This window comes from Lipotes vexillifer, unplaced genomic scaffold, assembly GCF_000442215.2.
Source record: "Lipotes vexillifer unplaced genomic scaffold, Lipotes_vexillifer_v1.1 scaffold182, whole genome shotgun sequence".
Classification (NCBI taxonomy): Eukaryota; Metazoa; Chordata; class Mammalia; order Artiodactyla; family Lipotidae; genus Lipotes; species Lipotes vexillifer.
Genome location: NW_006798798.1, coordinates 4,060,283 through 4,086,157, shown reverse-complemented (window position 1 = coordinate 4,086,157; position 25,875 = coordinate 4,060,283). Strand labels below are relative to the sequence as shown.

The window sequence follows — 25,875 nt, the reverse complement described above, 5'->3', positions numbered from 1 at the left end:
CGAAAAAAAAAAAAAAAAAGAATAAAAAAATAAAAGCAGCTCCCTCTAGGTAGGAATTAATATGGAGACCTCCAGGGCAAACTGTTGCATGAAGACACAGAAGTGCAGGAGGGGGTGGCCAGGGGACCCCCTTTTGTGAAAAACAGGACGGCAAGAACGTGGATCCACATGTGCTTGGAAATCCACAGAAGAGGTGCAGGAAGGGAACCAGACAGACAGGGTGGGGCGTGGGGAGAAGGGAGAGTGTTCACCAGGAGCCTTTTTATACTTTTTGACCTTTAAACCTCAGAATGTGTGACCTGTGACCTGTAAAACCCGGCCTGTGTGGGGCAGTCACCCCGAGCGAGGGGCATTTCCTCCTCCTCCCTTGACACCCTCGCTTTACCCCAGCGAGAGAAGGAATAGACGGTTCTGCTTAGCTTTGAACATCGGTCGTTTAAGTGATAGGCGTTCCAGATGTAGCAAGAGGTTTGGGCCAGTGAGAGTGGGTGGAGGTGCCTGGCCCCCGAGGTGGACGCTCCTCTGGGTGAGCTCCGTGACCCCTGTGCACCCACGCCCCATGGCGGGTCCCTCTGGGAGCGTGGTGTGGGCCTGCGTGGACCCGAGCCTGGCGCCGGGCCGCGGTACGGAAGGATGGAAGGCTGCTGCCGCACTCCACGCTGGAGACAAAGGGGCATGCAGAGTGAGGCCAAGGCATATGGCGGTGGTGGTGGGGGAAGGTTGGCGGGATGTCGGGCAGGTAGGGATTTGGAGGGACAGTGTCTCCCCTGGGGCTCTTCGCTCACCTTGGAGCTCCGGGCTTCACGTCCCTAGCACTGCTTAGCCCCGTCCCTGTGCTGAGACAGGTGGCGGCCAAGGCCTGGCTGACCCCACCCACCCACAGGAAAACCTGCTGCGACCTGGGCAGGACCTGGGTGGCACCTCCCCAGCTGGTGCCCCGGCCAGCTCAGTCGGCCAACCAAGCAATGCCAACTCTGCCCAGAAGGTTGCCGGGCCCACAGGCAGGTCCTCGGGGCCACACATTGCACTAAAAGGGCCTGGTGTGTGGTGCTGACACCGAGGTCCCGTGGGTCTTCCTGGCCATGTCACTTCAGGGGCAGTTAGTTATAAGGCTTCAGGCCCGGCCAGGCTGGGCTCAGCTGAGCTGGTCCCTGCAGACGGAGGCAGGCCTTCCCCAGCGCACAGTGTGGCTTCGAAGTTCCCTTGTGGGGGTTGGAGCAGAGCCCCCGCAGAGCTTCCCCAGCCCACTCCCCGTGCTTCAGGGTTGTGACACACAGTTCCCCAGGGGCCACATGCGGTACAGGCCGGGCGGGATGGGGGTCCTGCCCACAGAGCTGCTCTCACGTTGGGGCAGGTCGCCTCCACACAGGCAGCTCAGAGGCCGTGGCCAGGTCAGCCCTGTGCCCTATCCTAGCGGAAATGCCCCTGGTTTGTGGGTTTGGCTCCTGGGCCAAGACAAACACCCGCTGAGACTGCGTGACTGCTTCCTGAGCCTTCCAGGGAAGAGTAAATAAAGGCGGCCGGGGTCACAGCAAGATGCCCAGAGGAGAGGCAGGGACCAGTGCTCGGAGCATACCAGATCCTGGCCTACTGCCCCGGGATTGAGGAAAGCAGGCCTGGGGTCAGAGGGGGAGCGTCCCTCACTGCCACTCAGAGACAGCCAGGGAAGGAGGGCTGAGCTCACTCAGGGGGCCGCACGTGGTGGCAGGGGCAGGCCAGGCAGCTGCCACACCTGGGAGAACGCCACCCTCATTTGCCCCACGGGAGGGGATGCAGCGGCCACGTGCCGGCTTCTGGCCGGGTGCAGTCGAAGTTCTCCAAGGCTTCCATGTCCACCCCCACCAACCCCGTCTCCACGGACACCCAGGAGCTTGCCGATGGGACCACCCCCCACCTCCGCCCCAGCCCACATGAGGGGAGGAGGCACTGTGGGGAAGGCTGGGGCCAGAGCCAGTGTCTGAGCTGTGGCCGCAGGTGCAGGGCGGGGCAGTTCTGCAGACTTCTGGGGTCAGGGTACCTTTGCCTGCTCTGCCTCACTCCCTGGGGCGGGGGCAGGGGCTGCAGCAGCAGGACTCCCCGCAGGCCTCCCCTTAGACATGGTGCGGAACGCAGGGCTCTGGCAGGCAGAAGTGCTGGGAGACCGTGCCACCCAGATCGTGAGCGCCCTCTGGCAGAAGCCAAGATAGGGAGGGCTGTGTTTGGTGAGGGCCCTGTGTCCCCACTCTGGCCTGAGAGGCTCCCTTGCTGGCCGAAGGGCAGTGGGTGAGTCCCCGCCCTCCCTGGCCTGTCTGCCAGGGAGGGCGGGGAGGGACCACGCGGAGACCACGTGAGGCAGCCACGCTTAACTCGGCATCGAGGCGCCTGCAGCCTGGGCACGTGCTGCCCCTGTCCTTCTGCAGGGTGAGTGGGTCCCCAGAGGTCCTGGCAGCAGGCAGGGCTGTGTGGTGGGGTGGACTGGAAGCCCTCAGCCTTGCGCCAGTGCGGCCTGCCAGACAGTTCCCTGCAGCCCGTGGGGCCTGCCCTGGGACCCTGGCCCTGAGCCTGCCCTCCTGCACCCCCAGGGCCTGGCGCGCTATCATCCCCCGAGGGCCATTGTCTTCAAATGAAGTGAGCTCTTTGTCTGGATGGGGCTGTGAGGACGTAGCTCAAGGGGCCCTCTGCTGCCTTCCCAGCTCGGCTCAGGGCCTTAGAGCCCCCAGGGCTGTCACGCTCTGGGCAGGAGGCCTCAAGCCTGTGATGGATGCTGCCGAGGCTCCAAGGAGCCGGCCCAGGCAGCAGGCCCAGCAGGCTCCCAGCCCAGCAGGGGAAGGTGTGGTCTGAGGGGGGCCAGGTGGGCACAGAAGACCAGCCAGTGACTTGGGGCTGCTCTGGATACATAGTGGGGCCTGGGCACTGGGACTCTGGTCCCTCTGAGCCAAAAGGCAGGTGATGCGGTGCAAACCCAGATGCTGCCCTGCCACCCTGGGGTCTGAGTGCACAGAGGAGCGGGGTGGGGGGCACACCTGAATCCTGGGCCCATGAGGTCACAGCACTGCCTGCAAGAGAGCCACGAGGGAGGCAGGGGCTCCCGGTCAGACCAAATGTTTACCAGCCTCGGAGCAGGGCATCGGCCCCGCCTTCTCAGGGTTCAGAGGCCACGACCTGCCATGGCTGTGCCCGTGTGCTTAGCTCTGGCAGCACGGGAAGGGGCAGTCAGAGAGGGCTTCCTGGAGAAAGCCTCAACACAAAGGCCCATAGGAGGAACGGGAGTGAGACTGGGAAGGTGAGGGCCCTGGAGGGGGGTGGTCCCAGCTGAGGGAACAGCAGGTGGAAGGCACGGGGGCACCAGCATTTGGGAGTGGGTGAGGGATGAGGCTGGAGTGGGAAGCCGGGCCGAGGAGCTCGGGGCTCTGTCCTCGGCGGGTGGGGGACTGGCATGGTCTGTTCCGTGTTCCAACTGTCCTGGTGTCCCGGCCTTGTGCAGGATGCAGCCGGGGTGAGGCGTTGCGAGGACTGGGGAGGAACCAGGCAGGGGTCCAGGAGAGGTGGGGGCCCACAGAGGCACCGGGTTCAGATGTTTCGGGAAGACGGGACGAGACTTGGTGCTTGGTGGAGGTGGGAGGGTGGGCAGGGCAGATGGTGCCCAGTCTCTGCAGTGTGATCCCCGGCGTGGCATCCCCAGTAGGAGCAGGCTTGGGGGACTGCCGATGCCCCTGGCCGGGCGTGTGGGCTCAGGGGTGCCTGCGGGCTGCAGAGGCTGAGGAACCCGGGCGTCGGGGCGTTAGGTGGACAGGGAGGCCCTCTGGCCTGTGCCCACCCCTCCAGCCTAGCCCTAGGACAGTAACCTCCACACACTTCAGGGGCCCCTGCCCTGGCCGTGGGTGTCGTAACCACCATCCGGGCCAGACGCTGGGGCCAAGTTGCTGGAGGTTTAATCACTGTCACAACCCTAACCACACGCAGGCAGAAACTCCCACTCCCGGCCAAGAGAGCTGTGTGCAAGGCCTTCCCCCAAGGGCACGCAGGCAAGGAAGACTAGAGGCGCCGTGGGGACCGCCGGGGCCTGCGCGTCCGGCCCCCACGAGGGGCCACGAGGACAGGAGAAGAGCCGAGCTGCCAGCGCGGAGCTTGATTTATACCTGCGTCCCACCCTCTGCTGCGGCTGGGCCGAGAGCGCAGCCCCGCCGTGGGAGCTAGCCAGGCTTGAAGTCAGACCGCTTCCCGGGCCTCTCTCTTGGCCGCCGGAAAAGGCCCTGCCCAAGAGAGATGGAGCTGCTGGGGGTTGGGGCATCGGCCCTTCCTCAGTCCCAGGGGCCAGGCTGAGTGACAGGAGCCGAGTTCGCTGGGCTGCCTGGGGGCTCTTTCGGCCCAGAGCCCCAGGCGGGAGCAGACCTTAGAAAAGAGTGTGCTACGCGCTCAGCCCTGAACCGGCACCCGCTCCGCCAGGCTCTGGTGTGCCCGGGGGAGGGAGCCACCCTTCTGGTGGACAGACCCAGAAGCAAGGAAGCACACCTGCTGGACAGGAACAAGGTGCACGGAGAGGAGAGAAGCAGCCAGGACAGCAGAGAGAGAACGACGGCGGGGGTGGGGTGGAGGGTGTCACCCCAGGAGGGGCTGACGTTTCCGCTGAGACCTCGAGGATGAGGAGTCACAGGCCACCCGGGTCTGGAGAGGGTCTGACGTGCAGAGACCTCAGTGTGCTTCCGGAACACAGGTGGCCTGACCCGAGGAGGTCGAGGTGGGTGGGTCGGTCTTAGAAAGAGAGCGGCGGCCGAGGCTGGGGCAGGCTTGGCTTGTGCCCCAGGAACGCAGCGAACTGTCACGTGTCCAAGCCAGGGTCTGGCTGGCCACAGGTGGCTAATGACAGTTTGGGGGGATTAGTGAGCTGGTCCCCCAGTAGGTGCCAGAGCCTCTACAGCCGGCTTTCTGGGGCCAGCGTTGTGGCCCTGTTTGACAAAGGAGGCGTCTGAGGCTCACAGAGGTGAAGGATTGGCCAGGTCACACGGCAGGTGAGCGGCCAAGGTGGGACCCGGTTACCCAGGTCTCCATTTCAGGATGCCAGACCATCAGAGAAAAGCCCCCCATGCCGGCTCCATCCTCAGGGGTGCAGACCTGGCCCCCCACGCTGACGTGGTTAAAGCCAGATTCCAGACCCCAGGATGCCACCCCCATGTGGTGGGCCCGGGCAGGTAGAATGGGGCTGGACTCAGGAGCTGGATTCCAAGGAGGCTGAGCCTCGGGACAAGACTGGGCATCCTCCACTCTTGGCCTCCCTGCAGCTTGGGCCGAGGGCTGGCCACTCTCCTGTGAACTGGCCAGGCCGCAGCACCACCTGCTCAGAGCCTGGACCCTGGGGATCCAGGACGTTGGATCAGCCCTGGGCCTCCAGCCAGCCCAAGACCCCAGCCGTGGGCCCACTGTCTCTGGCAGGAAAGGGGGCCCCCACGTGGGGGACTGGTGCCCAGCAAGAGCATGTGAGAGGGGAGGGTATGTGTCCCAGGATGGGCTCTCATCTCCTTTTACCCCTTGGGCCCATCATCTGCCCTCTGCCAGCCAGAGGTTCAGACCCTGGTGGCCTAACCCTCACCAGCGCAGGGTCCAACAGGGCCCCTCAGGGTGTGGGGTCCCAGTGCTCCCATGATCATCAGGGCATGGCTGGGAGGCCCCTTGGGAGCCGGGGTTACTCCCCACGTGGAGGGGGCCACAGGGACCGGCACTGGCCATCCTCTCTGGGTGCCGGTCCCACCCTGTCCACCTGGCCCTGAGTGTACTGGGGCTGCTAGCCTCGGCCGACACATGGCCTGCTCCCAGCTCCACCCTCGTAGGATGGGGTGGGGGTTTTTGCCAGCCTAAGGCCTTGTCTGGTGCTTAGGCTGAGCACCCAGCACCCTCGAGTGAGGCTGAAGGTGGGGACCCCATGGAGCCCAGTGGCCAAGGCAGCCGTGCCCCAGTGACGGCCGAGGCTCTTTGATGCGGCTCCCTGAGGGCCCTAGGCTCCAGCCCCTAAGGGCCTCCCTGGGCGCCAGGCAGGGCTGAGCCCCTGAGCCCTGCACAGCCTGCCCTCCTCGAAAGTTGGTTACTGGGGATACTCTCCACGGTGACCTTTGCCCCAGAAGGATGGGGCAAAGATGAGTTTGATTAGCAGCCTGGGGCTTGGACATCTGGGCTGCGACAGGGGTGGTCACCTAGCGCTTGTAGCAGACAGGGCCACAGACCCCTGCCGGTTTGCCCATGACGTAGTGCCAGCTGCACTTTCATCCCAGAAACCTTTGCTCCCCACAGAGGCTCCGGGGATGATTCAGCCCCCTGCAGGGTGTGCAGGGATGCCCCCCACCCCCAGCTGAGGCGCTGAGGCAACGTCTGGACCTGGGCCTCAGTCTGGGGCTCACTGAGGCCGCCCCACGTCCGCTGCTGGGGACATGACGCTTTTCTCCTCCTGGCGCCAAGGACCTTACTGGGCTCCCCTGGCCCCAGGAGCAGACACGACATGGGCTGGGCCCCTGTGGTGACCATGGGTGACAGGAGCCTGCCCCTGAGGGCACAGTGGAGAGAAAGGAAGGGTCTCAAGTCCAGAGCTGTGCTGGGAAAGCCCTGCATGAAGGGCTGCCCGGGACACGTCACTCTTGCCCCTCACCTCAGGCCCTCACGGCCTCAGCCAGTGCGAGGGCGTCGTGTGTCCCCCGAAACCTTGCCCGGGGAAGCCCTGGCCAGGCTGCCGGACTCCGCAGCTCATTGCAACCCCCTTCTGAGCCACAGGCGTCTGGTGGCCCGACATGCACCGCCTGGCCGACCGCATCCATCTGGAGGAGCTGACCCGCATCGGCGTCCTGACTGGCAGCGTGGACGCCATGGTCCAGGCCCACCTGGGAGCCGTGTTCATGCCTCACGGGCTCGGCCACTTCATGGGCATCGATGTGCATGACGTGGGAGGCTACCCCGAGGTCAGTGTGGGCGCATCAGCCCGAGTGGCCTGCCTGTGAGCCGTAGCTGGGCTTGGCCCTCCCTGGGCTGGGCTGGGGCTCTGGGAGACGGCGGGGGTGAGGAGGAATGGGGTCCCGGCGAGGCCCGCTGCCCCTCCTCCCCCTTCACCCATTGGTTGGTCCTGGCCCAGGTCGCTGCCCTGATGCCCTCTGTGCCCAACGCCTCCCCACCCGTGGCTGCCTCCACAGGACCTGGTGTGGGATGGGCGTGCTCTGCACAGAGCCCCGGGCTGTGCGCTGGGGGCAGCGCCTGCCCTGAAAGGTGGTAGACTGTCAGTGTGCAGTGCACGGGGTCCCCACAGGGCAGCGGGAGCCGCAAAGCTGGGTCTTAGCGATGGGGCTGGCACTGCACCCGTCATGTCCTCATGCCTCTGGCTTCATTCAGACGGGGTGATGAGGCTCCACCAGCTGGTGGCTGGCCCTGGTCCCTCCTGGGACTAGCTGAGCCCAGCGCCCCTCACAGGTCCTACTCCTGCTGCCTCCTTGGTGCAACCTCTGCTCCCCAGGCCCCTGGGCCAGCACGCTCTGCTGGCCTCCTTGTCTCTAGGACGTACCCGTGGCAGGGGAGGAAGGCTTGTGTGGGCGTCTCCAGGCCAGGCTTTCCCCTCCCCCTCCTACTGACCGACCCTTGAAGGGACCACCCAGATGGTCCTTGCAGCTTTGGGAGGCCCTGCCGCAGGCTTGCAGGGCAGGTGGCTGCAGCCTCCCTGGCCGGTGAGCCCGGCCCTGCCGTCTGGCCTGGTGCCCGCAGTGCAGGGGGCGCATTATGCAATCGGTGCACGCCCTGGGGCCCACCAGCCAGTTAGCCAAGACTGGGCTTGGCCTCTTAGCTGCAGGGTATTTTGAAAGCTCTAAGAACGATATTTGGGGGTTGGGGGGGGGGCGGAATTGCTCAAGAGAAGCATTATTATTCAATTATTTTTTCCTCAAGTGTAAACAGTTAAATTTGGAGAAACAAAATCGGTTTTAATTTCCTAATTTCTATCCATCACATTGTGCGTAGGGAGCCAAGAGCTGGGCCTTCCAGACATTGTTAACTGAGGTTCGTTATTCATTAGTCGCCAAAGCACTTTTTTTCCACCAGAGAAAATTGGCAGCAAACTGTTTTCATCTTTTCCAGTAAGCAGTCCTTTGTGCTCAGAGTCTATTCTTCTGACAGATAAACATTGTGGAAAAAATATGGCTTTTCCTATAAAAGTCATTTGTTTTATTTCAGGCCTATAGACACATCTGGGTCTCTTCTGCCAGAAGCCCAGTAAAGTTGAGGCCCGTCGAGCCCTGAGCCCAGGCAGAAGCCAGCGTGGACCCGGCATGGGCAGGGGCCCCTGAGCCCCAACAAGGCTGAAGTCCCCGGGCCCGAGGGGCTGGGCGCTCGGCTGCTTCCCTTTTTGGGGTCTTCTCCCCACTCAGCTCGGCCTCCATCCTTTTCCCAGCCCTGATCTGGCCGTTCCTGGTGGGCCCCATAGGGCAGACTCCCGAGAGCTAGCGCCCTGAAGTGGGGTGGGGGGTCATGGTCAGTGGGCTGGGGCACGCACATTCTCCTATGCCCCATGGGATCCCTTCCATGCTCCCCTCACCCCCAGTCTTGAGTCGTGGTCCTGAAATCTTCCGGAGGGGAGGCTGTCTGTACAAGTTGGAGCAAACCCTCCACCCTCGGTACACACAGCTCTGGGGCAGCGGGGAGCCCACGATGACCAAGGAGGTCAGGGAGACCTTGTCAGTCTCTGCCTCCGCCAGGCCCCTGGCTTTGACAACCTTGGAGTAGAGAGAAGGTGACGGCACCTGGGGGGCAGCAAGAAGGGAAGGGACAGGAGGGGCTGCCCAGGGGCAGGCACGAGGCTTCAGATGGCAGGAGACAGGGCCCCGCCCCACCCCACCAGCACCTCCCACCTGAGCACAGGGACTGTCATCCCAGACTGTGCCCTTCTATGTCCCCTGCCTTCCTGCCTAGCTCCTCCAGGCACACAGTAGTGCTTTGGGGTCGGGTACCACACCAGACAGGATTCTGGGCCCAGAGCATGACCCATCAGGGGTCACAGGGCCTTAGTGTCCCCTCATCACCTCCGTCCCAGCCTGACTCACACCAGGTCAGGGCGGCTGCGCGTACCAGTTTCTACACGCCCCGCTGTCCCCGCCCTCGTGGAATCACGCTCACAGCCTTCCCTGCTGTGCCCAGCCGTGGATGGAGGCTGAGCCAGCCCGTTTCTGGTTACCTTACATGAACCACTAATTGAAGTCTGATGTTCTTGGCCCCCAAACAGTCAGAAATGACAGCTCCATCTCCAGCAGCTGGGCTTCCAGGGGAGAGCTGCGAGCAGGGCAGGGCAAGCTCAGAGCCCGACCAGAAAGCTTGCTTGCTGCCCCACTCACTCACAGGCCTTGGCCAAGGGATGGATGGGGGTGCCTCTGGGACCTGGGAAGGCAGGGACATTTCTACAAGTGTCCTAGGTACCACCTGCCCTCATGGCCCCGTTGGCTACGCCCATGTGAGTGTTGGCCCCGGGGGGGGGGGCCAAAGTGTCACAAGCCTGTCCACTAGCAGAAATGTCTCTGACCACAAGAAGTCTCCCAGTAATTTTATTATTTAATGCATTGTCTTCTCTATGCAGAGCATTCTCTCCCCTTAAGGCCTCCATTCTCACTTCGCATCTTTCCTTGCTGTTGAACTCGAATTTTGTTTCCCTCAGAAGATTACAGTGTGGGCTTGCAGGATGCAGGGGCCCTTCCCCTGTGTCTTTCTCAGAGGAAGATGTTTCTCCTCCCATCAGAAATTATTCTTGCTCTCTGTGCTCTGCATTTTGGCTTTTCCTGTGCCCACATTCACTGTCTCCTTTGCAACAGATCTCCCTCTTCATTAGGCTCTTTCCTGTAGTCTTCCTATGGAAAAAAGAAAGTATCTGTATATAAAAGAGACACTCCAAGCCCCTCCCTTGACTATGCTGCCCCTAACTGTTGAATTCTCTTTTACAGCCATTTTCCTCAACCATATGTTTCTGGACACTGTTTCTGGGATGAGTATCAACCTGTAGCCCTTGCCTGTATCCTCGCTTGTGGGTGCTGGGGGCTGTGTGTGTAAATGTGGTGATCAGGGATTACTCTCCTGCATATCAAATCTTGGTCAGCTAGGCCTCGTGAATTGTGATTTTCCACCTTGTCATTGAATCCTGAAGATAAATTTCATCTCTTTCCTTTTTCTCTATTATCTAATTATTCATCAAGTCTTGCACAGTAATTTTGATAATGTATTGAAGACTCCTTTTTTTCCATGACCCTAGTTTGGAGCCCTCAAATGCAGGGATCTATGATCTGTCTTAAGTCTGTTATTATCCTCTGTTCTGGTTCCACTTGTGTAGTATGACTACTCGGTTCTTCCTGTCCTTTCCAGAATGGGAGCCCCTAATGGCTCCAGAGCACCTGCTGGGTGTGGGGGGGGGGGGGGGCGGGGGGGGGGTGCCCCTGCAGGGCTGAGAGCCGGTCCCCTTGGGTTAGTGGGGGCCCAGCACAGGGGCATGGTGTGCAGCCACCCACGTGCGCTTCTTGGGGCCCACACCCCCAAGCCATGCACACGGGGTGAGCGTGTGTTTGTGCACACACGAGCCAGAGCTCGTACTGATGGCCCGTCCTGCCGACAGCACCTGTCCCTCCTCCTGGAAGGCCATGTGGAAAACCTAGGACTTGGCTTGTGGGGGGACCCAGGTCCAGCACTTCTGGGGCTGGTTTCCACTTGAGCTGCCTAGAAGAAAGCGCGCGGCCTGGGAGGCCCCGCAGGCCTTCTTAAAAGCTGCACAAGTTTGGCTTCTACTGTTCCTCTAGCGGGGAGGCAGCTGGACCCCCAGCCAGCCCCATGGGCCAGCAGGGGCAGCGTGACCTGGGTGTGTGCGCACGGGTGTCCACGGGGCACGGTTCTGAGGAGAAGCAGGGGCAGGGATGTGAGACGTCTAGGGGAGCGTGCAGAGCGTGGAGGGTTTTATCTGGAGTGCCGTGGACAACACAGCAAGGCTGAGTCCGGGCTGGAGACCCCCACGGTCACAGAGCCTCCTGCAGCTCCAGGGGGACCCATGGGGCCCGAGGCGGGCCCCACGTGCGGACGCCTGCACGAGCAGGGCGGGTGCCCCGCGCGCTCACCTGTTTCCATCTTCCTCCCACCGATGCGGTGGCCCTGGGCTGGGGCTGCGCCCTCCTGGATCCCCCTCACTGTCCTATCCCCCAGGGCGTGGACCGGTTGGACGAGCCCGGCCTGCGGCACCTGCGCACCGCTCGGCACCTGGAGCCGGGCATGGTGCTCACTGTGGAGCCCGGCATCTACTTCATTGACCACCTCCTGGACGAGGCCCTGGCTGACCCGGCCCGCGCCCGCTTCTTTAACCGCGAGGTCCTGCGACGCTTCCGTGGTTTTGGCGGGGTGAGTGCTGGTGGGCCCCGAGTCCTTCTTGCTCCCTTGCTCCTTGCTGCGTGTCGCCTCTTTGTCCTCCAGGACAGGAGGCACAGTCTTGACTTCCTCACTGGAGAGGGACCTGGCCTGCCCTTTCTCATGGTCTGTCAGCAGACAGGAGCCTCAGCCCTCAACACGAGCGACTCAGATTCCTACAAAACCCCTGCCCACTCCAGGGGCTCCCAGCCACCGGGCAAGGGGCAAGGCCAGGGTGGGCAGGTGGCACGAGCAGCCCCGTGGGAGGCGCCTTCTTCCCAGCAGCTGCCCACAGAGGCCTTGAGACCAGCCCCCCGCCCCCGGCAGTACTGACCACTCCTCAGAAAGGGCTCTTCCCACTCGGCGGGGGTCAGCCTGGAGCCGTCGGGCCCGACCCTCACACTTAGCGTGTGAGGCCAGCTCAGAGATAACGAGCGTCCGTCGTTCTGACCAGGTCCGGATCGAGGAGGACGTCGTGGTGACGGACAGTGGCATGGAGCTGCTGACCTGTGTGCCCCGCACAGTGGAAGAGGTTGAAGAATGCATGGCAGGCCGTGACAAGGCCTTTGCTCCCTTCTCTGGCCCAAAGTAGAGCCACGGGCAAGCTCACCTCATGGACCGCGGCCTGGTGGTTGGCCCCCCAGCGGTGCTCCGGAATCACATGCGGCATTGGCGTTTGATCACACCAAGTATGCTGTTTCCCAGGGAGAAACTTTTTTATTAACCTTCTGTGGGATCACACCCTTAATCTGTCCTTACTTTGCTTGAACGACAGCGGCTTTTAAAATGCTAATTTTCAATTATCCCGTTATTTTGAATAATCCTGTTCTTCACTAGCAACTAAACGTGTATCTTGCCGTCATTTGTGTGCTGCTCAGGAAAGATGCCTTTCTCGTGTTTTCTCTCAAAATCAGTACACAGAATGGAATTTGCAATAAAAGATTTCCTAAAATGGACCTTTGTGCCCGGCTCCCTCTCTGTTTGTCCCTCTGCAGGTGAGCACTGCAGGGTTAGACCTGGAAACTGGCCCTGCAGAGACCCGGGAGTCCGGGCGTAGGTGGGGCTGGGCCTCTGCCCACGTGAAGAGGGCTGCAGAGTAGGAAGCCTTTTGGGTACGGTTACGGCCTCGAAGCTGGATTTCCGAAGGGGGGCTGAATTACGCAGCCCTCAAGGTACAGTTATCGACAACATGAGACTTGCAGATTCCTTGTCTGTGATTTCCTTCTCATGCGGGACAGGCTAGCAAAGCCAGCATCTGTTTGAGAGACACTGCCGCCTAAGGCAGCACCGTGGCAAAGGTGAGCTTTCTGGTTCCTTCCACGTCTGCCAAGTCCATTTGTCTCCCCTAAGTGGAAGTCCACTGGCCGAACTCCACTCTGAGGCTGTGGAGCCATCCAGGGCCACCTGGGCCCAGTCCCTGCCAGTGGCAGAACACCTGGCCTTCCTCTGCCTGCCCACCTCTCCCACGGTCCCACAGAACCGCCCCCACCCCTGCAGCGGGCTCCGAGAATTCTGCACACCATTCTAGGGTTCTCTCATCCGAGCCAAGGTGAAGGGCAGGTGAGAAGGACGGACGTCAGAGATGAAACCTTAATAGGGTGGGGAAACTCTGTAGCCCAAGCCAGAGACCGCTGAAGTCACTCAAGAGTTGACTAAATTGATTTCTTCCTATGGCAGTAACACAAAAGTGCTTGTGATGTGGCCACATTAAAGCAGCGCTGGTTTCAAATCACCATTTATCTTTTTCTTGCCTCTTAGATTTACAAACCATCTTTTAAGGTGTCCTCCTGGTGCGCAGATATAGTCCCTGAGTTATCTGTGGTATTAAGCAGTTTGAGTGATGATCGCCTGAGGGTCAGGAGTTGGAGTTTGCCAAATCGTTCTCTCCCCCAGCTGTATCTTCGAGCCATGATCTAGTGCGCAGGGTTTCAGGTTCCCCCACCCCCAGGATAAAACCAGTTAAAGTTATAAAGTTAGGCTGGAACTCGAAGTGGACAGTTTAGTTTAGCTGGGTTATAACTAAAAGACACACACACCTCTCTCCGTCCTCTCCTGTAGACGTTTTATACCAAGACTGCCCATTTCACATAAATGTTTGCTCTGATTATCAAGTCGATAGGAAAGAACAAGGAGAAATCTCAGGAACTAAATGCTGTTTGTCCAAGAGGGACACTGGGGACAGAACTGGCTGCTTGGGCCCAGGTAGGCGAGTCAAAGGCATTCTTTGCAGGTACAGGTCTCAGGGAACCGCAGTAGCCACCTACTCTGCCCCATGTTCTAGAGAATGGTCCAATTCCTAAGTCTCCCAACTTCTGCAGAAATTTGTACAGCTTCAGAAATATATTAGAGACCCTTCCAGAAAGGCATACAGTGCCAAAAGCTTTTCCAAAACCAGGAAAAAGATCTAGGTATTCATTCAAGAAATGAGCATCTGCTATGTGCCAATGTGGCATAAAGACATGACCCCTGCTCTCAGAGCCCAGTCTCCTGAGAGAGGCTTCCCCTTAAACGTGCACAAATAGATCATCTCAAACATTAGAACGTGCCAAGAAGGAAAGTAACAGGATTGACCTTATCTAGAAAGCCAGGGGGGCTGAGACGGGAAGGGAGGGAAGTGAAAAAGCATTCCAGACGTAAGGAGCTGTCCTAAGGCAGCCGGCCCTGGGCTAAAAAGTGCTGAGAAAAGCCCTGCAGCCAAAGCAAAGTGATGGGGGAGGGTGGAGGGGAATGAAGGCAGCGAGAGCAGAGCCACATCCCACGGAGACCGGGTCTCACCCAGCGTGCACCGGAGAACCATGAAGGTTCTGGAGAGCATGCAACGGTCCAGGAAGACAGAAGCCAGGCAAAAGAGGGTGATGGCTCTGCAGAAGGTGGGGAAGGGGAGGTGAAGCGAATGTCACAAGATTCATTTAGGAGGCAGAACTGAAAGGTGGTGACGTACAACGGCACCTGGCTCCAATAGCTGCTTCAAAGGAAACAAGACTCGGGTAACTGGGCTGCAGAAAAGTGTGATGTGTGACAGCCCCGAGCCCGGTTCTCTGGACACCCCTGCACAACCTTCAGGTCTACAGCTCTGGGAGGAGTGGGATGTTGCAGTCAAAGGATATTCAGGGTTGCAGCTCTCCTTTGAGTACGTGTAAAATGCACATGAACTCTTCAGATACTCAGAGGCAGCCGAAGAGCAGTAGGTCTAGAGTGCTTTTATTGAAAAAGAGCTAGCACCCTCACAATCATGTCGAAATAAAATTCCCTGACAAGTTATTGGATTCTAAATTACAACTAATTCATAAAAATGAAATGGGACGTATTACCCACAGAAATTACTGTACTACAATTTTCACCAAGATGCAATAAACAGAAATCTATTTCCCAAGACATGAAAGTAACTGAAGGATCATAGAAGACAAGTATCTATGGCACTTTCCCTTGAAACACTCAAATCAGCTTCTCGTACTCTTATGTATGAATTCATTTCGACAGACACCCTATGGCATTGTGTAAACGAAGACGACGCACATACTATAAACTGTATCGTTAGGGGAAAGGCTTTACTTTGACATTCCATCAACCTCAAAGCCTCAGAACTTATTTCCTACCACTCTGTAGGTGGAGACCACACTCTGAGACGTCAGCTGTCTAAGCAGGATGCGAGTTATTGCTTCCTCTATTCTGGTATACATTTCTACATTAGACTAGGGGACAAAGAATATTACTGAAAGGCACTCTAAGTTCAGAGAAAACTAGGTTCCTATCACTAAGGGAAGCCTAGACTTGGGACAACAGTGCCTCTGCCTGCCCCCACACCCACCTCACCCCTGCCCTGGGCTGGGAACAGAAAGGCAGCAGAGCATCTGCCTGCTCCTCAGAGCTGGTCAACATTTGCACTACATTCTTGGTATCTAACATAAAGAAACCCACAATGAAATACAGTCTTTATTCCAAAGTTATTTTTATTTCAAATTCACTGAAAGAAATAAAATTATATTTAAAAAAATAGAGTAATCTCACCAACTGAGGAAAGCCAGGAACAAGAACAGGCTAGGGGCTTCCTCCCGAGAGGCGCGGCTCCAACAGCGACAGGACCAACCCTCTTCCTTCCTAGCTTTTGTCAAACAAAAAATTTTTCCCTATTTCTAAGGCATCAAAAACACTCGAGTGTTTTAACTGGGCTGTTCAGGTACAAAGCTTCAAGCCCTCTAAGGGGGATTGAGAAACATCAAAAGCTGCTCCGATTTCCTTTGTTGTAACACCAAACATTAAATTGTACATATTTCTACTTATGTAAATTTGAGAATTTCACACTCGTGACCTGAATTTCAAAAATCCAGTCATATTTTATTAAAATCTTACGACTTCTTGGTAAGAATGTCCAAAGTAACTGAGCTCACATCCCAGTAACTAAAAGGGGCCAGACAGCAGGAAGAACTGTTGCATCGCACCACCTGCAGCCAAGACCTGTCAGAAAACACCCATCCCGGAAGACTCACGTGCAGCTAGAAATTTATACTAAAGCCTAATTCCTAAATCACTAGACCTGCCAGCAAAGGCAGATCATATCCTAATGGCTCATATGTAACTACAGGACAAAAGTTACAGAAGTCATATACAATTCCCAAACTTACCCATTCCCCATACTTGGTTTCCCTCCATTTTATACTGATAAATCTATCAAACTAAAAACTTTCATTCCCAAACACTTCAATGAGATAGTCAAGACAACGGTTAACATTTCTGTTCTATGCATGACTGCTGGTGCTAGTTTTGATTTGCACAGGTAAAAGGAAAGCTTGAATTTTTCCAAAAGGTACAATCTTATTTTATTTGAAATAATTGAGTACATACCTGATGATTTCCCTAAAGCTTCTTTTCCAAGATAGTTAAGTCAATTCATATAATTGGTAACAATAAATTCCATGGGGACAACCATTTCTGAAAGACACTGTTTAGTAAATAAGAGATTAAAAATGTCTGTAGCACCTCTTATAGGTACCTAAAGATTCAAGTGACCTAACTGCATCTCCAATGAGGTGCTATTAAAGATTCAGTAGGATTCTGTGGGTATCTCCTAGTTAGTTGTTTCAAACATCTATCAACCTACAAGTAGATCCATACTCCAACCACAGTAAACTGATGTTGGACCCTAATAGGAAGCCCTATCCTGTCTCCTGGATCTATAGGGAGTTAACCGTCCTCGGACAGTCACTCTCATGGAACAATACAGGGCTCTTGTCATATGCAGAAGGGACTCTTGGCCTTTAATAATGGCTTTGCTGAGTTGCAGGGCACTGTGATGTCTTCTTCTGCCCAGAAGGGCACAGACAGCACTCTTCCACCAACCCAAGGGTGCAACTTGAGTTACATCCTGGTTACACTGTCCCAGGTCCTAGTATGAAACAACAATGTGGCCCCAAACGACCATGTTCAAATAAGATACCTGGTAACTTTTTAATCTGATGTGACTCAGTCTCTTGTCACCAGCCTAGGTCACCCAAAAACAAAAACCAAAAAAAGAGAAAAACACAAATTTGAGCTAGAATTGTTCTTAAAAAAAAAAAAAAGTCAACAAGGACAATCAAAACTACCAACACTTATATAAGCCAGACCCTAGAGGTTTCCATCTTCAGTGACTGCCACTTTTTAGTCTTAACAAAAATGTCAATATCCTGAGTTTTATCAGTATTCTCTTGCTAAAATAATTTATGGGACATAAATGCATACAAATGAATAAAAAGTGGTACAGAAGTCTGGAAGAACAGCCCACTAACTAGAAAATGTTGCAAAAACAATATAAAACGATGTGTTTAAGTGAAATAAATTAAAGGTTAAACCTTACACTTTCAAGTTTTCTTAGACTATTATTTTGGGAAATGGCATGGAGTTGATGATGTATTTTTCTAATAATCAGTTGTTTAAGATCAAATACCAAGTGATCGTTCACAAGAAATTTTTGCTGTTAAAAACCACAGCCCCACTGCAGTGTATTTGAACACAGGAGAAACTACCTGCTGAAATTAATATTCAAAATCCTAATCAGTAACTTGTGTGGCCATAAACTGTTAAGACGTTTTGTTTACTAACTTGGCTGTCCACATGTTATGTTAAAAAAAAAATGCTTACTTTACTAGCATCTGCAGAAACTAAAATTTTGGTACATAAGTTTCTCTAAACCACTGAGTTGTTTTTTTAATTTTAACAAAATAATGCCAATGCAATAACCCAAAGGTATCCCAAATGCTTTGCTTTTACTTTTAAAAAACGATCTGCTTCCTAAATGCTATTTATACTTTTAAGCCAGTTGGCTGCATACTGCCTTTAAAATGCAATGGAGTTTCTTAACTTAACCTGACATCACTATTCAAAAACTTGTACTTGCTGGGGAAAACGGTACTAATTATGCTAAAACAAGGTTTATGCTATACATAAAATCACTCCAAATTATAAAGTGATTGGTTTCTATAGCTCTAAGCATTTTAATACATAATTTAGAAAAGAGTCACACACAGATAAACAGAGATGGCATTCAACTTTCTTTCATCCAATTAACCATATCCATTAAAACCAAGACCTTTCTGCATGACTTGCCAGTTCCCCATTCCTTTTGTCAACCTAGAAAAGAAACATTTCTTGGGAGTCAGGATTTATTAAGAACATCAAGCTCCAGGGCATTTTTTTTTTTTTTACCATATACCTCTAAAACTGTTTTTTATCCCCACAAAAATCCTTATCATTTAAAACCAGATATTCAAATTATATGGCTAACATTTTTAGCTAATCAACTCTTCAGTGCTTATTCTAGAAAACAACCTTCAATGGATCTTTGAATAATGGAGATTCAGCCGCTGATACGAGTAGTGTAGGTAGTCACACCTTTAACGTTAAAGCCACAAGTTGTGACGTTTGAAAGGGGTGAGGTCTACTGTCCTGCATTATCAGAATCTGTCGTATTTTCAGTGCTACTGGATTGCACATTATCTGCGAGGTTGTGTGCATGCTCAAGAAATAAATCTTTCAGTACACTTAATTCCTTAGTCAGCAATTTAATTTTTGCTTCCAACCGTTCATTCTCTTCCTTGAGCTGATTCACTCTCTGCAGCGTATCCTGCGCTTTCTGCTTGCTTTTCAACCGGCTCTTTTTCACCGCCATGTTGTTCCTCTCTCTGCGCTGACGATACTCATCACTGTTGCGATCCATGGGCAAACTCTTTTTGCTCTGCTTGCTTGGAGGCACAGCTTTGCCTCCGCCCCCAGGGCCGGCGGGCACCAGCTGAGGAACCTGCTGTAAGCCGCTGGCATGAGCCTGAGTATGAATGACACTTATTCCATTCACGCCCGGAATAGTGTTCTGCTGTGATACCTTGCTCATTTGGGCACGCTCCCTTGTCAACACAGAACAAGTAGAAATGAAGACAAGGTGATCAATGGTTTGATCTGCCAAGAAATCTTCACATGTACCTAGTTAAAAAATAAATTGCATTAAAATATGTGAAATGACAAGATCAAATAAGATTAAACTTGCATGTACCTACTAGCAGGCCAATATTAATTGATTATGCTGAGAAAAGTCTATGACAACTGCCAACTGCTCCAATGTTTCAGAAGTCTAAGTCATGTAATTTAGAGAGGTAAGTTAATACAGACACACCATACGGCCAAATTCAACCCACCTGAACCCCTGAGGGTACTGCCCATCTGTGCTTGTTATCAAAAATGGGAGGAAAAACAAAAGAATATCACTAATTAGGTAGCACATATGAACCAATAGCACTTGGCAATCTGCAAGAGAGAAATGTGCTATGTTTGGTTTAAACACAATGAGTTCAATTATGATAGGAGAGACACCTGCAATAAAAGAGGGAAAAAGTTTCAACTGTTGGCTCAAGTCAAAATAGAAGGCTGGAGCAGAGTGCCCAGCCCAGTCTCCAGTGCTCATCAGGAAGCACTGCCCTACGATCTCTGCATGGTCCTTACTCTAATATGCAGAGACTGAGTCATCAAGGACTTGACTTCTCTCCCGGAGCGTAAGAATCTTTACAGGATATTTTGAAAAGGTGTTTTTTGCTTGTTTTTATTTTTTTCTATGACCTCAAATGAGAGTAGTTTACAGAGATTTTTTTAAGTTAGTTTCTTGGATCACAGATTTAGGAGCTCTGAGATACCCAATTTGCTTCCCCATCCCATCATGCTTCTAACAGTGTTTTTTTAATTCTCGACATAATTAGTAAACACATCTAAACACAGTCAGCCTAAAACCACAAGGAAAGAAACAAAAGCCCTGATGATGCATCCAAGGAGGTGCAAGCACTGGGACTCAGGCTGGACCAAGAGCCAGAGCAGCTGCAGCGCCTGCACCCACTTGACATTGCTCAAGGAGCACACAGGAAACACCAATTCTGAAAGATTGCGGCATGAAGTCACAGTTTCAGAACTAGTCATATTTGGATTACTATGAATTCAACCAGTTCGCTACAACTGCCTCAAGATGTGTCAAAAGCAGACCTATCCTATCATCATGAGGCCACTTCAAGGCAAACTGACTAAGCTGAGTGAACCGTGCCCACCAAGAAGTCACAGCACTCTTGGAAACGGAGAAAGCAGTGTTAGGAACCATAAAACTATCCCGTTCTCTTTTCACAAAACTGCTAAAACTGCATCACTGGAAAAAAAAACCTGCAGCCAGAATTATGAACTGCCTCAAATGAGTACACCTTACAGTTCTCAAGAAAAGCTCAGTTAGTAAACACCAGTAGCTTCACCCAAACCTTTAGCCAGGCATTTCTGTATAAACACCATTTACTGGTCTGCTTTTTAAAAATCTTTGCTTTTAAAAAGGCCATATATCATTACTTTCCATTGTTTTTTCAAGCCACACAGGCAGCCCTGAGCTAGCCGGTCATCTGTTCTCACTTCAGTGCTAAGGAAACACCAAAAGCTTCCTTCCAAAACCATGATGGATATCTACTCCAAGTCTATCTTCAGTAATGGGTATTTCACATTTCCCTTGATAATTTATCATGTTGCCTATTTTTTCTTCCAGTTAAAAAGTGGCAGTTCAGTATAATTTGAGCTACACTTACCACTAATAATGTTAAAGGCCATCTATACCGTTGCTTATCTATTTGGCATGAAGTGAAAAGTGTTTACTCAATTTTTATGAACTTGTTTAACACGTCTCCTGGGACTGTCTCAACAATCATGATTATGTTCATCTTACTTATCTTCTTTTTTATGTTTTATATGTCAATTAGGTTTTTAGTCTTTAAAGCTACTCTCTAATAAACTCAGAGATAACAATGATCCAAAGAAGTACAAACCAGGAACCAAGTCAGTTCTTGTCTTGGCTCTGACTTTCCCTGTTTCACTCTGGACATACCCCTTCCCTCTGTGAGCCTCGATTTCCCCATCTGCAAATGAGGGATGTAAAATGGTAAAATGCCTTCTGACTTTGACAGTATACCACAAACTTCAGTCACCAAAAACTATTATAGCCTCCAAATTTAGTGATGTTCATGCCCATTTTTGTTCTCAAAGATAACGGAACAGGGAAGGGCTCTTTTACCTCAGTCTGACTCAAGGTACTAGGCTGAACATAGTAGGCAAGGTTTTGAAAATGAGTCCTTCGGCTTGTAAAACAAAGAGTAATCATCAAACTGGTAAAAATGTAAGAAAAGGAAACTTGGAGATAATAAAAAGAACTCCAATTTTTTTTTGTTTTTTAAGTTCTCCAACCGAAGACAAGCCAATAAAGTAGCTCTTAAAGTGAAGAGCTATCCACTAAGGAAAGGGAGTCAGAGCTAAGTGGTTTAAGACTTAACGCCAAACATATTATCAATTTTGTTTTCTACACTGAGCAAAACAGCTGCCTCTATAAGTTACACATTTTAGTTTACACAGTTATCTGTGCTTTTGTTTCTTCCACTAACATTTATTGAGCACCTACAATGCACAAAAAGAAAATAAGTTTATTTCAGATCTGGATATTCAACCCTAAATGAAAGTCTGGCTCCTATGTGGACAAATACTATTCCAAAGTTCAGTCTACAGGAAGCAGAGTGGCACCTTGTTTCCTTGCTGTGAATCATTCAAGCAGGAAGCAGGAGAAAAACTGAAAAGCAGTGGTTCTCAAAGTGTGGTCCCTGAACCGGTAGCAGCAGCATCACCTTGTTAGAAATGCAAATTCTCAGGCTGCCCCAGACCTAGGAATCAGGAGCTCTAGGAATAGGGCTGGGCGATCTTGTTTTAACAGGACCTCCAAGTGATTCTGATGACACTGAAGTTTGACAGCCACTGCTACAAATCAACCATGGACCTTAAGAAAGGTGGACTGAGTGGGTAACATTTTTTAAATTCAAATTCCTTAATTCAAGTAATGTTCATTCAAATCAGTGACACAGTGACAACTCAAAACGTTAAAATGAGTAAAACAAAATCAAAATTTTCTCAAGTTTCACTTGGGAAAATAAACCTCTCGAGGATTTTCCTAACCCTCTTGTCATTTTCTTCACATGTGTACAACCAGATATTCCTCCCCTGCCCCCCCAAATAAATTTTTAACTCCAATTTCCTCAATGAAGGTCTACACTCCAAAATATTCAGATGTTTGTCCCTTATTCCAAATCTGTTCAAATCACTGGTATCTGACAATTCTACCCACCCCCACCCCCCCAAAACACCTCACCTCTACTATCCATCTCCATCCCAACACCACAGAATTACCTCAGGCTGACATCATCTCTCAGGGGCACAGCCTCCTCTGTCTGCACGTTATCTTTTCTTTGTGCTTCTGTCCAATTTGTTCCCCCAGTTTCTTGGTCAATGCCAGCTCGATAGTGTGCCTCCCTGTAGACTAAACTAGAGACAGAACTCTGTCTTTATCACCATATGCCCAGCATCCAGCAGTGGTGCTCAAGAAATATTTGTTGAATACAGCCTCAAAAGCCTAAGAGAAAACACTTGACATAAAAATGAGATTCACTAGCATTAAAATCTCTTATAACAACCATAATTAAATCAAGACTGTTACTAAGATATTATGGTCTCACCACCTAAAGTTCCTGGTCTTTCTTAATGGTATACAGGAAAATTAAAACATTTGCTGCTTCTAGTCCCCAGCCTATACAGTGAACATCATTCTTGTCTGGTCTTTGCTTCATATCAGTAGAGAACCTTTATTTTCCACTTTGCCCAGTTATGCTTCCCATAACCTCAAGTTCTCAGACATATGTTGCCAGGGACTGACAACTCTGTACTACAAGTGAAGTGAAGGTAAACAAAGTTAACAAACACCCAAATGAGCAGGATTTCTATTTATTTGCCACTGCTGGTTTCATGACCCAAAGCAGGGGTCCATGAAGGAGGGTACATCCCTTCAGGGAATACGTAAGTGGTCCACTGGAGTATGAGAAGAAAATGTATGCTCTTTTGTCTTTTTTAAATGTCATCTTTTTACTCTACTTTTAGTGCCATTAACAACACACACAAACTAATACACACACATTGTTTATAAATATACATCTATTAGGGAGTCATGCTCAATTCTTTTTTTTCTTTTCTTTTTTTTTTCGTTTTTAACTGATAGGTCTGGAAAGCCAAAAAGACAGGAGACCAATGTACCTACCAGTATAAGAGCCCATGGAAGTACCCCCTCCTAAGAATACACAATAAACCTGGAATTGTGGCTACCTGCGTTTACCATTTCTGTGATCACGTGAGGCAATCTTAGGCCATAAGACCAAACTCAGCCCCATGAGGTCCTATTTATCTTTACCTAGGACTCACCAGGTGCTGTTTAAATCCCAAGGGATGAAACCACCTGTCCAAGATCAGACAACCTTGCTGACAGTCATGATGTGACCTTGAGAATTCAGAGGATATTCTGGGGGAAAAAATATTAAGTTTTGCTTCCACCTATGTTCTTCAGGGAGGTATTAAAATGACTGGATCCGCCAAGTGTGCCCACCAGAAGCAGGACTCGAACTGAAAAATTCTTCAGCTCACTAGCATCCTGTAATTATTTAGCCTTGTTTACACTAAGTTTTTCCAAAACGGTGCTTCAGCTTTAATAGCTTATCCCAAATACTACTCAAGTAGTAACAGCTGACCAGATTCTAATTTTTAACTGTCAAGGGCTTTTAGATGCAGAATTTCTTAGTAAAGCAAACCTTTATACTATTTTATTTCAAAAGTTTCTTTGAGGGCTTCCCTGGTGGCGCAGTGGTTGAGAGTCCGCCTGCCGATGCAGGGGACGCGGGTTCGTGCCCCGGTCCGGGAGGATCCCACATGCCGCGGAGCGGCTGGGCCCGTGAGCCATGGCCGCTGAGCCTGCACGGCTGGAGCCTGTGCTCCGCAACGGGAGAGGCCACAACAGTGAGAGGCCCGCGTACCACAAAAAAGATAAAAAATAAAAAAATTAAAAGTTTCTTTGAGCGTCCCACATCCTATCTGAATTAAAGGACAACCTCTTCCAATAAGAATTCAACTGAGTGAGTGTACACTGGGAGAGAGAACTACCAATTTTTGTGTAACCCACCAAGGTTAAAACCATTCTGAAACGGACCCATTTTAAGACGCCAGATGACAGCACAAACTTCAGACCAGAAGAAAGCCCAGCAATTAAACCTTCTGAAGAATAAAAACACACGAGCCTACTTGGAAGAACAGATTCTCCTTCCCCTCAAACATGCATTTCCATCCTCTCCATCTAGACACCTTCGCTGGCAATTTTCCTTACTGTGTTCCCTCCAAGCATGCTAACGAAGCAACTTCATTTTTTGCCCTCTCTGTTCTAGTCAGCTCGTGGTTGCTGCACTTTCATCCAACCTGTGTTCAACAGTCACCTGAAGGATATTCAAAGTACAGCTCCATAAGGAAGCACAATATTATTTGTGTAATGTCACATATTTAAAACTCTACCGCCTTCCCTGACTACTCGACTAACTTCTAAAAAGGATTCTCGATTACCCGACACCGAGCAGTTTTGCAGGCGCAGGAAATATCCCAGGTGGCACTGAAGTAAGATACCGTCCACCTTCTGCTATTCTGGGAACACCCTTTATCCCCAGGGGCCAATACGAGCCTGGCTGGTCACACTGCACATTGCACAAACAGAAGGCCGGGTTCTGGAGGGGGCACAGCCCGGCTCGCATCCCGTCCCGGGCCGGCAGCAGGGGCGCTGGGGGAGCGCGGGGGTCTGCGGGTGGCGCCGCGGCGCTGGGCTGGGGCCAAGGATGAGATCAGCGGCCCCGCCGGGTGTTGCCGGCAGGTTGCATCACACGCCGCGCGGGGCCGCCGCCCGCGCCGCGGGCCGCGCGGGGCCTTCCCGGCAAGCCGGCCGCCCAGGGCCGGGCCGGGGCCGCGCCCACGCGAGCGGCCGGCAGCGCCGCGGCCTCCTCCTCCTCCCTCAGCCCGCCCGCAGCCTCCTTACCTGCGCCTCCAGCCCGCCCGCCCCCAAGAGGCCTCCACTCCCAGCGGCCCCGCACGGCGCGGCCCGACCCAGGCCTCGCGGCCCGCGAGTCAGAGCAACGGTTACGAAACCGGTTGCCTCCGCCCGTTCCGCCGCCGCCGCCGCCGCCAGCGCCACCGGGCTCCCCTCCTCGCCGCGGCCGCGCGCCCGGCCGCGACCGCCGCCGCCATAACCAATGGGAGCGCCGGCTTGCGGGGGACGCGCCCTCCCTCCGCGACGGACAGCGCCGCCAGCCAATCGCAGGCTGCCTGGGCGCTGGAGGCGGGCACGTGGCGGAGGCGTAGCCCACTGCGCGGTGGGGCGGGCGAGGCAGGAGCGGCCGACTGGTGTTCCCCGGCCTGTCGCGCGGGACGGCACCCCAGCGGTAGGCGACCCGCTGCGAGAAAGGTTCTGTGAAAGTTGGAGGCGTTGGAGAGCCGTAGCCTTGTGAAGGCAACACCTGTCTTTGGAAAACACAATTTGCTGAGGTGATGTTTTGAACCATCGATTTCTGTTTTGGTTTCACCACGTCCTCGGGGAGCCCCGCCTCAGAGTCGCTGCCGGGGACATTTTCCCGGAACGGCCCACCAGACTCGCCTCCCAGGACGCGGGGCGCCCGACGGTCGCTTCACCGCCCACGGCCCGCGCCCCTCGGAGGGAGCCTGGAGAGTAGTCCTGGACCTCACGGCTCTTGAAGGCAGCTGCAAACTTGTTGAAAGACGAAGGGTGCAAAATTTTCCCAACGTAGGATTGGTGTTGATGTCACTGGTGCAGACTGTGGTTACGGAGAAATGAATTTACACGATCAATTCCCTTGTGCTATCCTCCAGGTGAACAGATTGAGAGACGTGAACTCAAAAAAATGGATGGCAAACCAGCCTTATTTATGTAAGACATTTCACAGGAGGATCTGAAAGCGTATTACAACTGGGAAGCAGCGCGCTGGGTGGAGGCAGACAGGTTTGATTGCTTCCTTTTTAGCAATTCTTATCGTCTAAAAACTGGAGTCTTTGAAAGAGGAAAGGTTTCTTCATCACCCAGGCTATGGCACCACCTCTCCGCATAAGACG

General features: G+C 52.9%; 2 protein-coding genes across 4 annotated transcripts in view; one reads left to right on the top strand and one right to left on the bottom strand.

Annotated features, from left to right (window-relative positions):
• Positions 1–11,959, top strand: part of PEPD (peptidase D) — a 123,699-nt gene extending 111,740 nt beyond the window's left edge. For all 3 annotated transcript variants that reach the window (XM_007470951.1, XM_007470952.1, XM_007470950.1), the window contains 3 exons: positions 6,736–6,920; positions 11,170–11,361; positions 11,822–11,959. In XM_007470951.1, coding sequence (XP_007471013.1) covers positions 6,736–6,920; positions 11,170–11,361; positions 11,822–11,959 — 515 coding nt within the window. The remainder of the gene's footprint in view (positions 1–6,735; positions 6,921–11,169; positions 11,362–11,821) is intronic.
• A 6,034-nt stretch (positions 11,960–17,993) lies between these two features.
• Positions 17,994–24,874, bottom strand: CEBPG (CCAAT enhancer binding protein gamma). The gene is made up of 2 exons (XM_007470949.1): positions 24,788–24,874; positions 17,994–18,819 (listed from the first exon to the last, which is right to left on the bottom strand). Exon 2 carries the CDS (start codon positions 18,728–18,730, stop codon positions 18,281–18,283), a length of 450 nt encoding a protein of 149 aa, XP_007471011.1. The 5' UTR covers positions 18,731–18,819; positions 24,788–24,874; the 3' UTR covers positions 17,994–18,280.
• Positions 24,875–25,875: the final 1,001 nt, after the last annotated feature.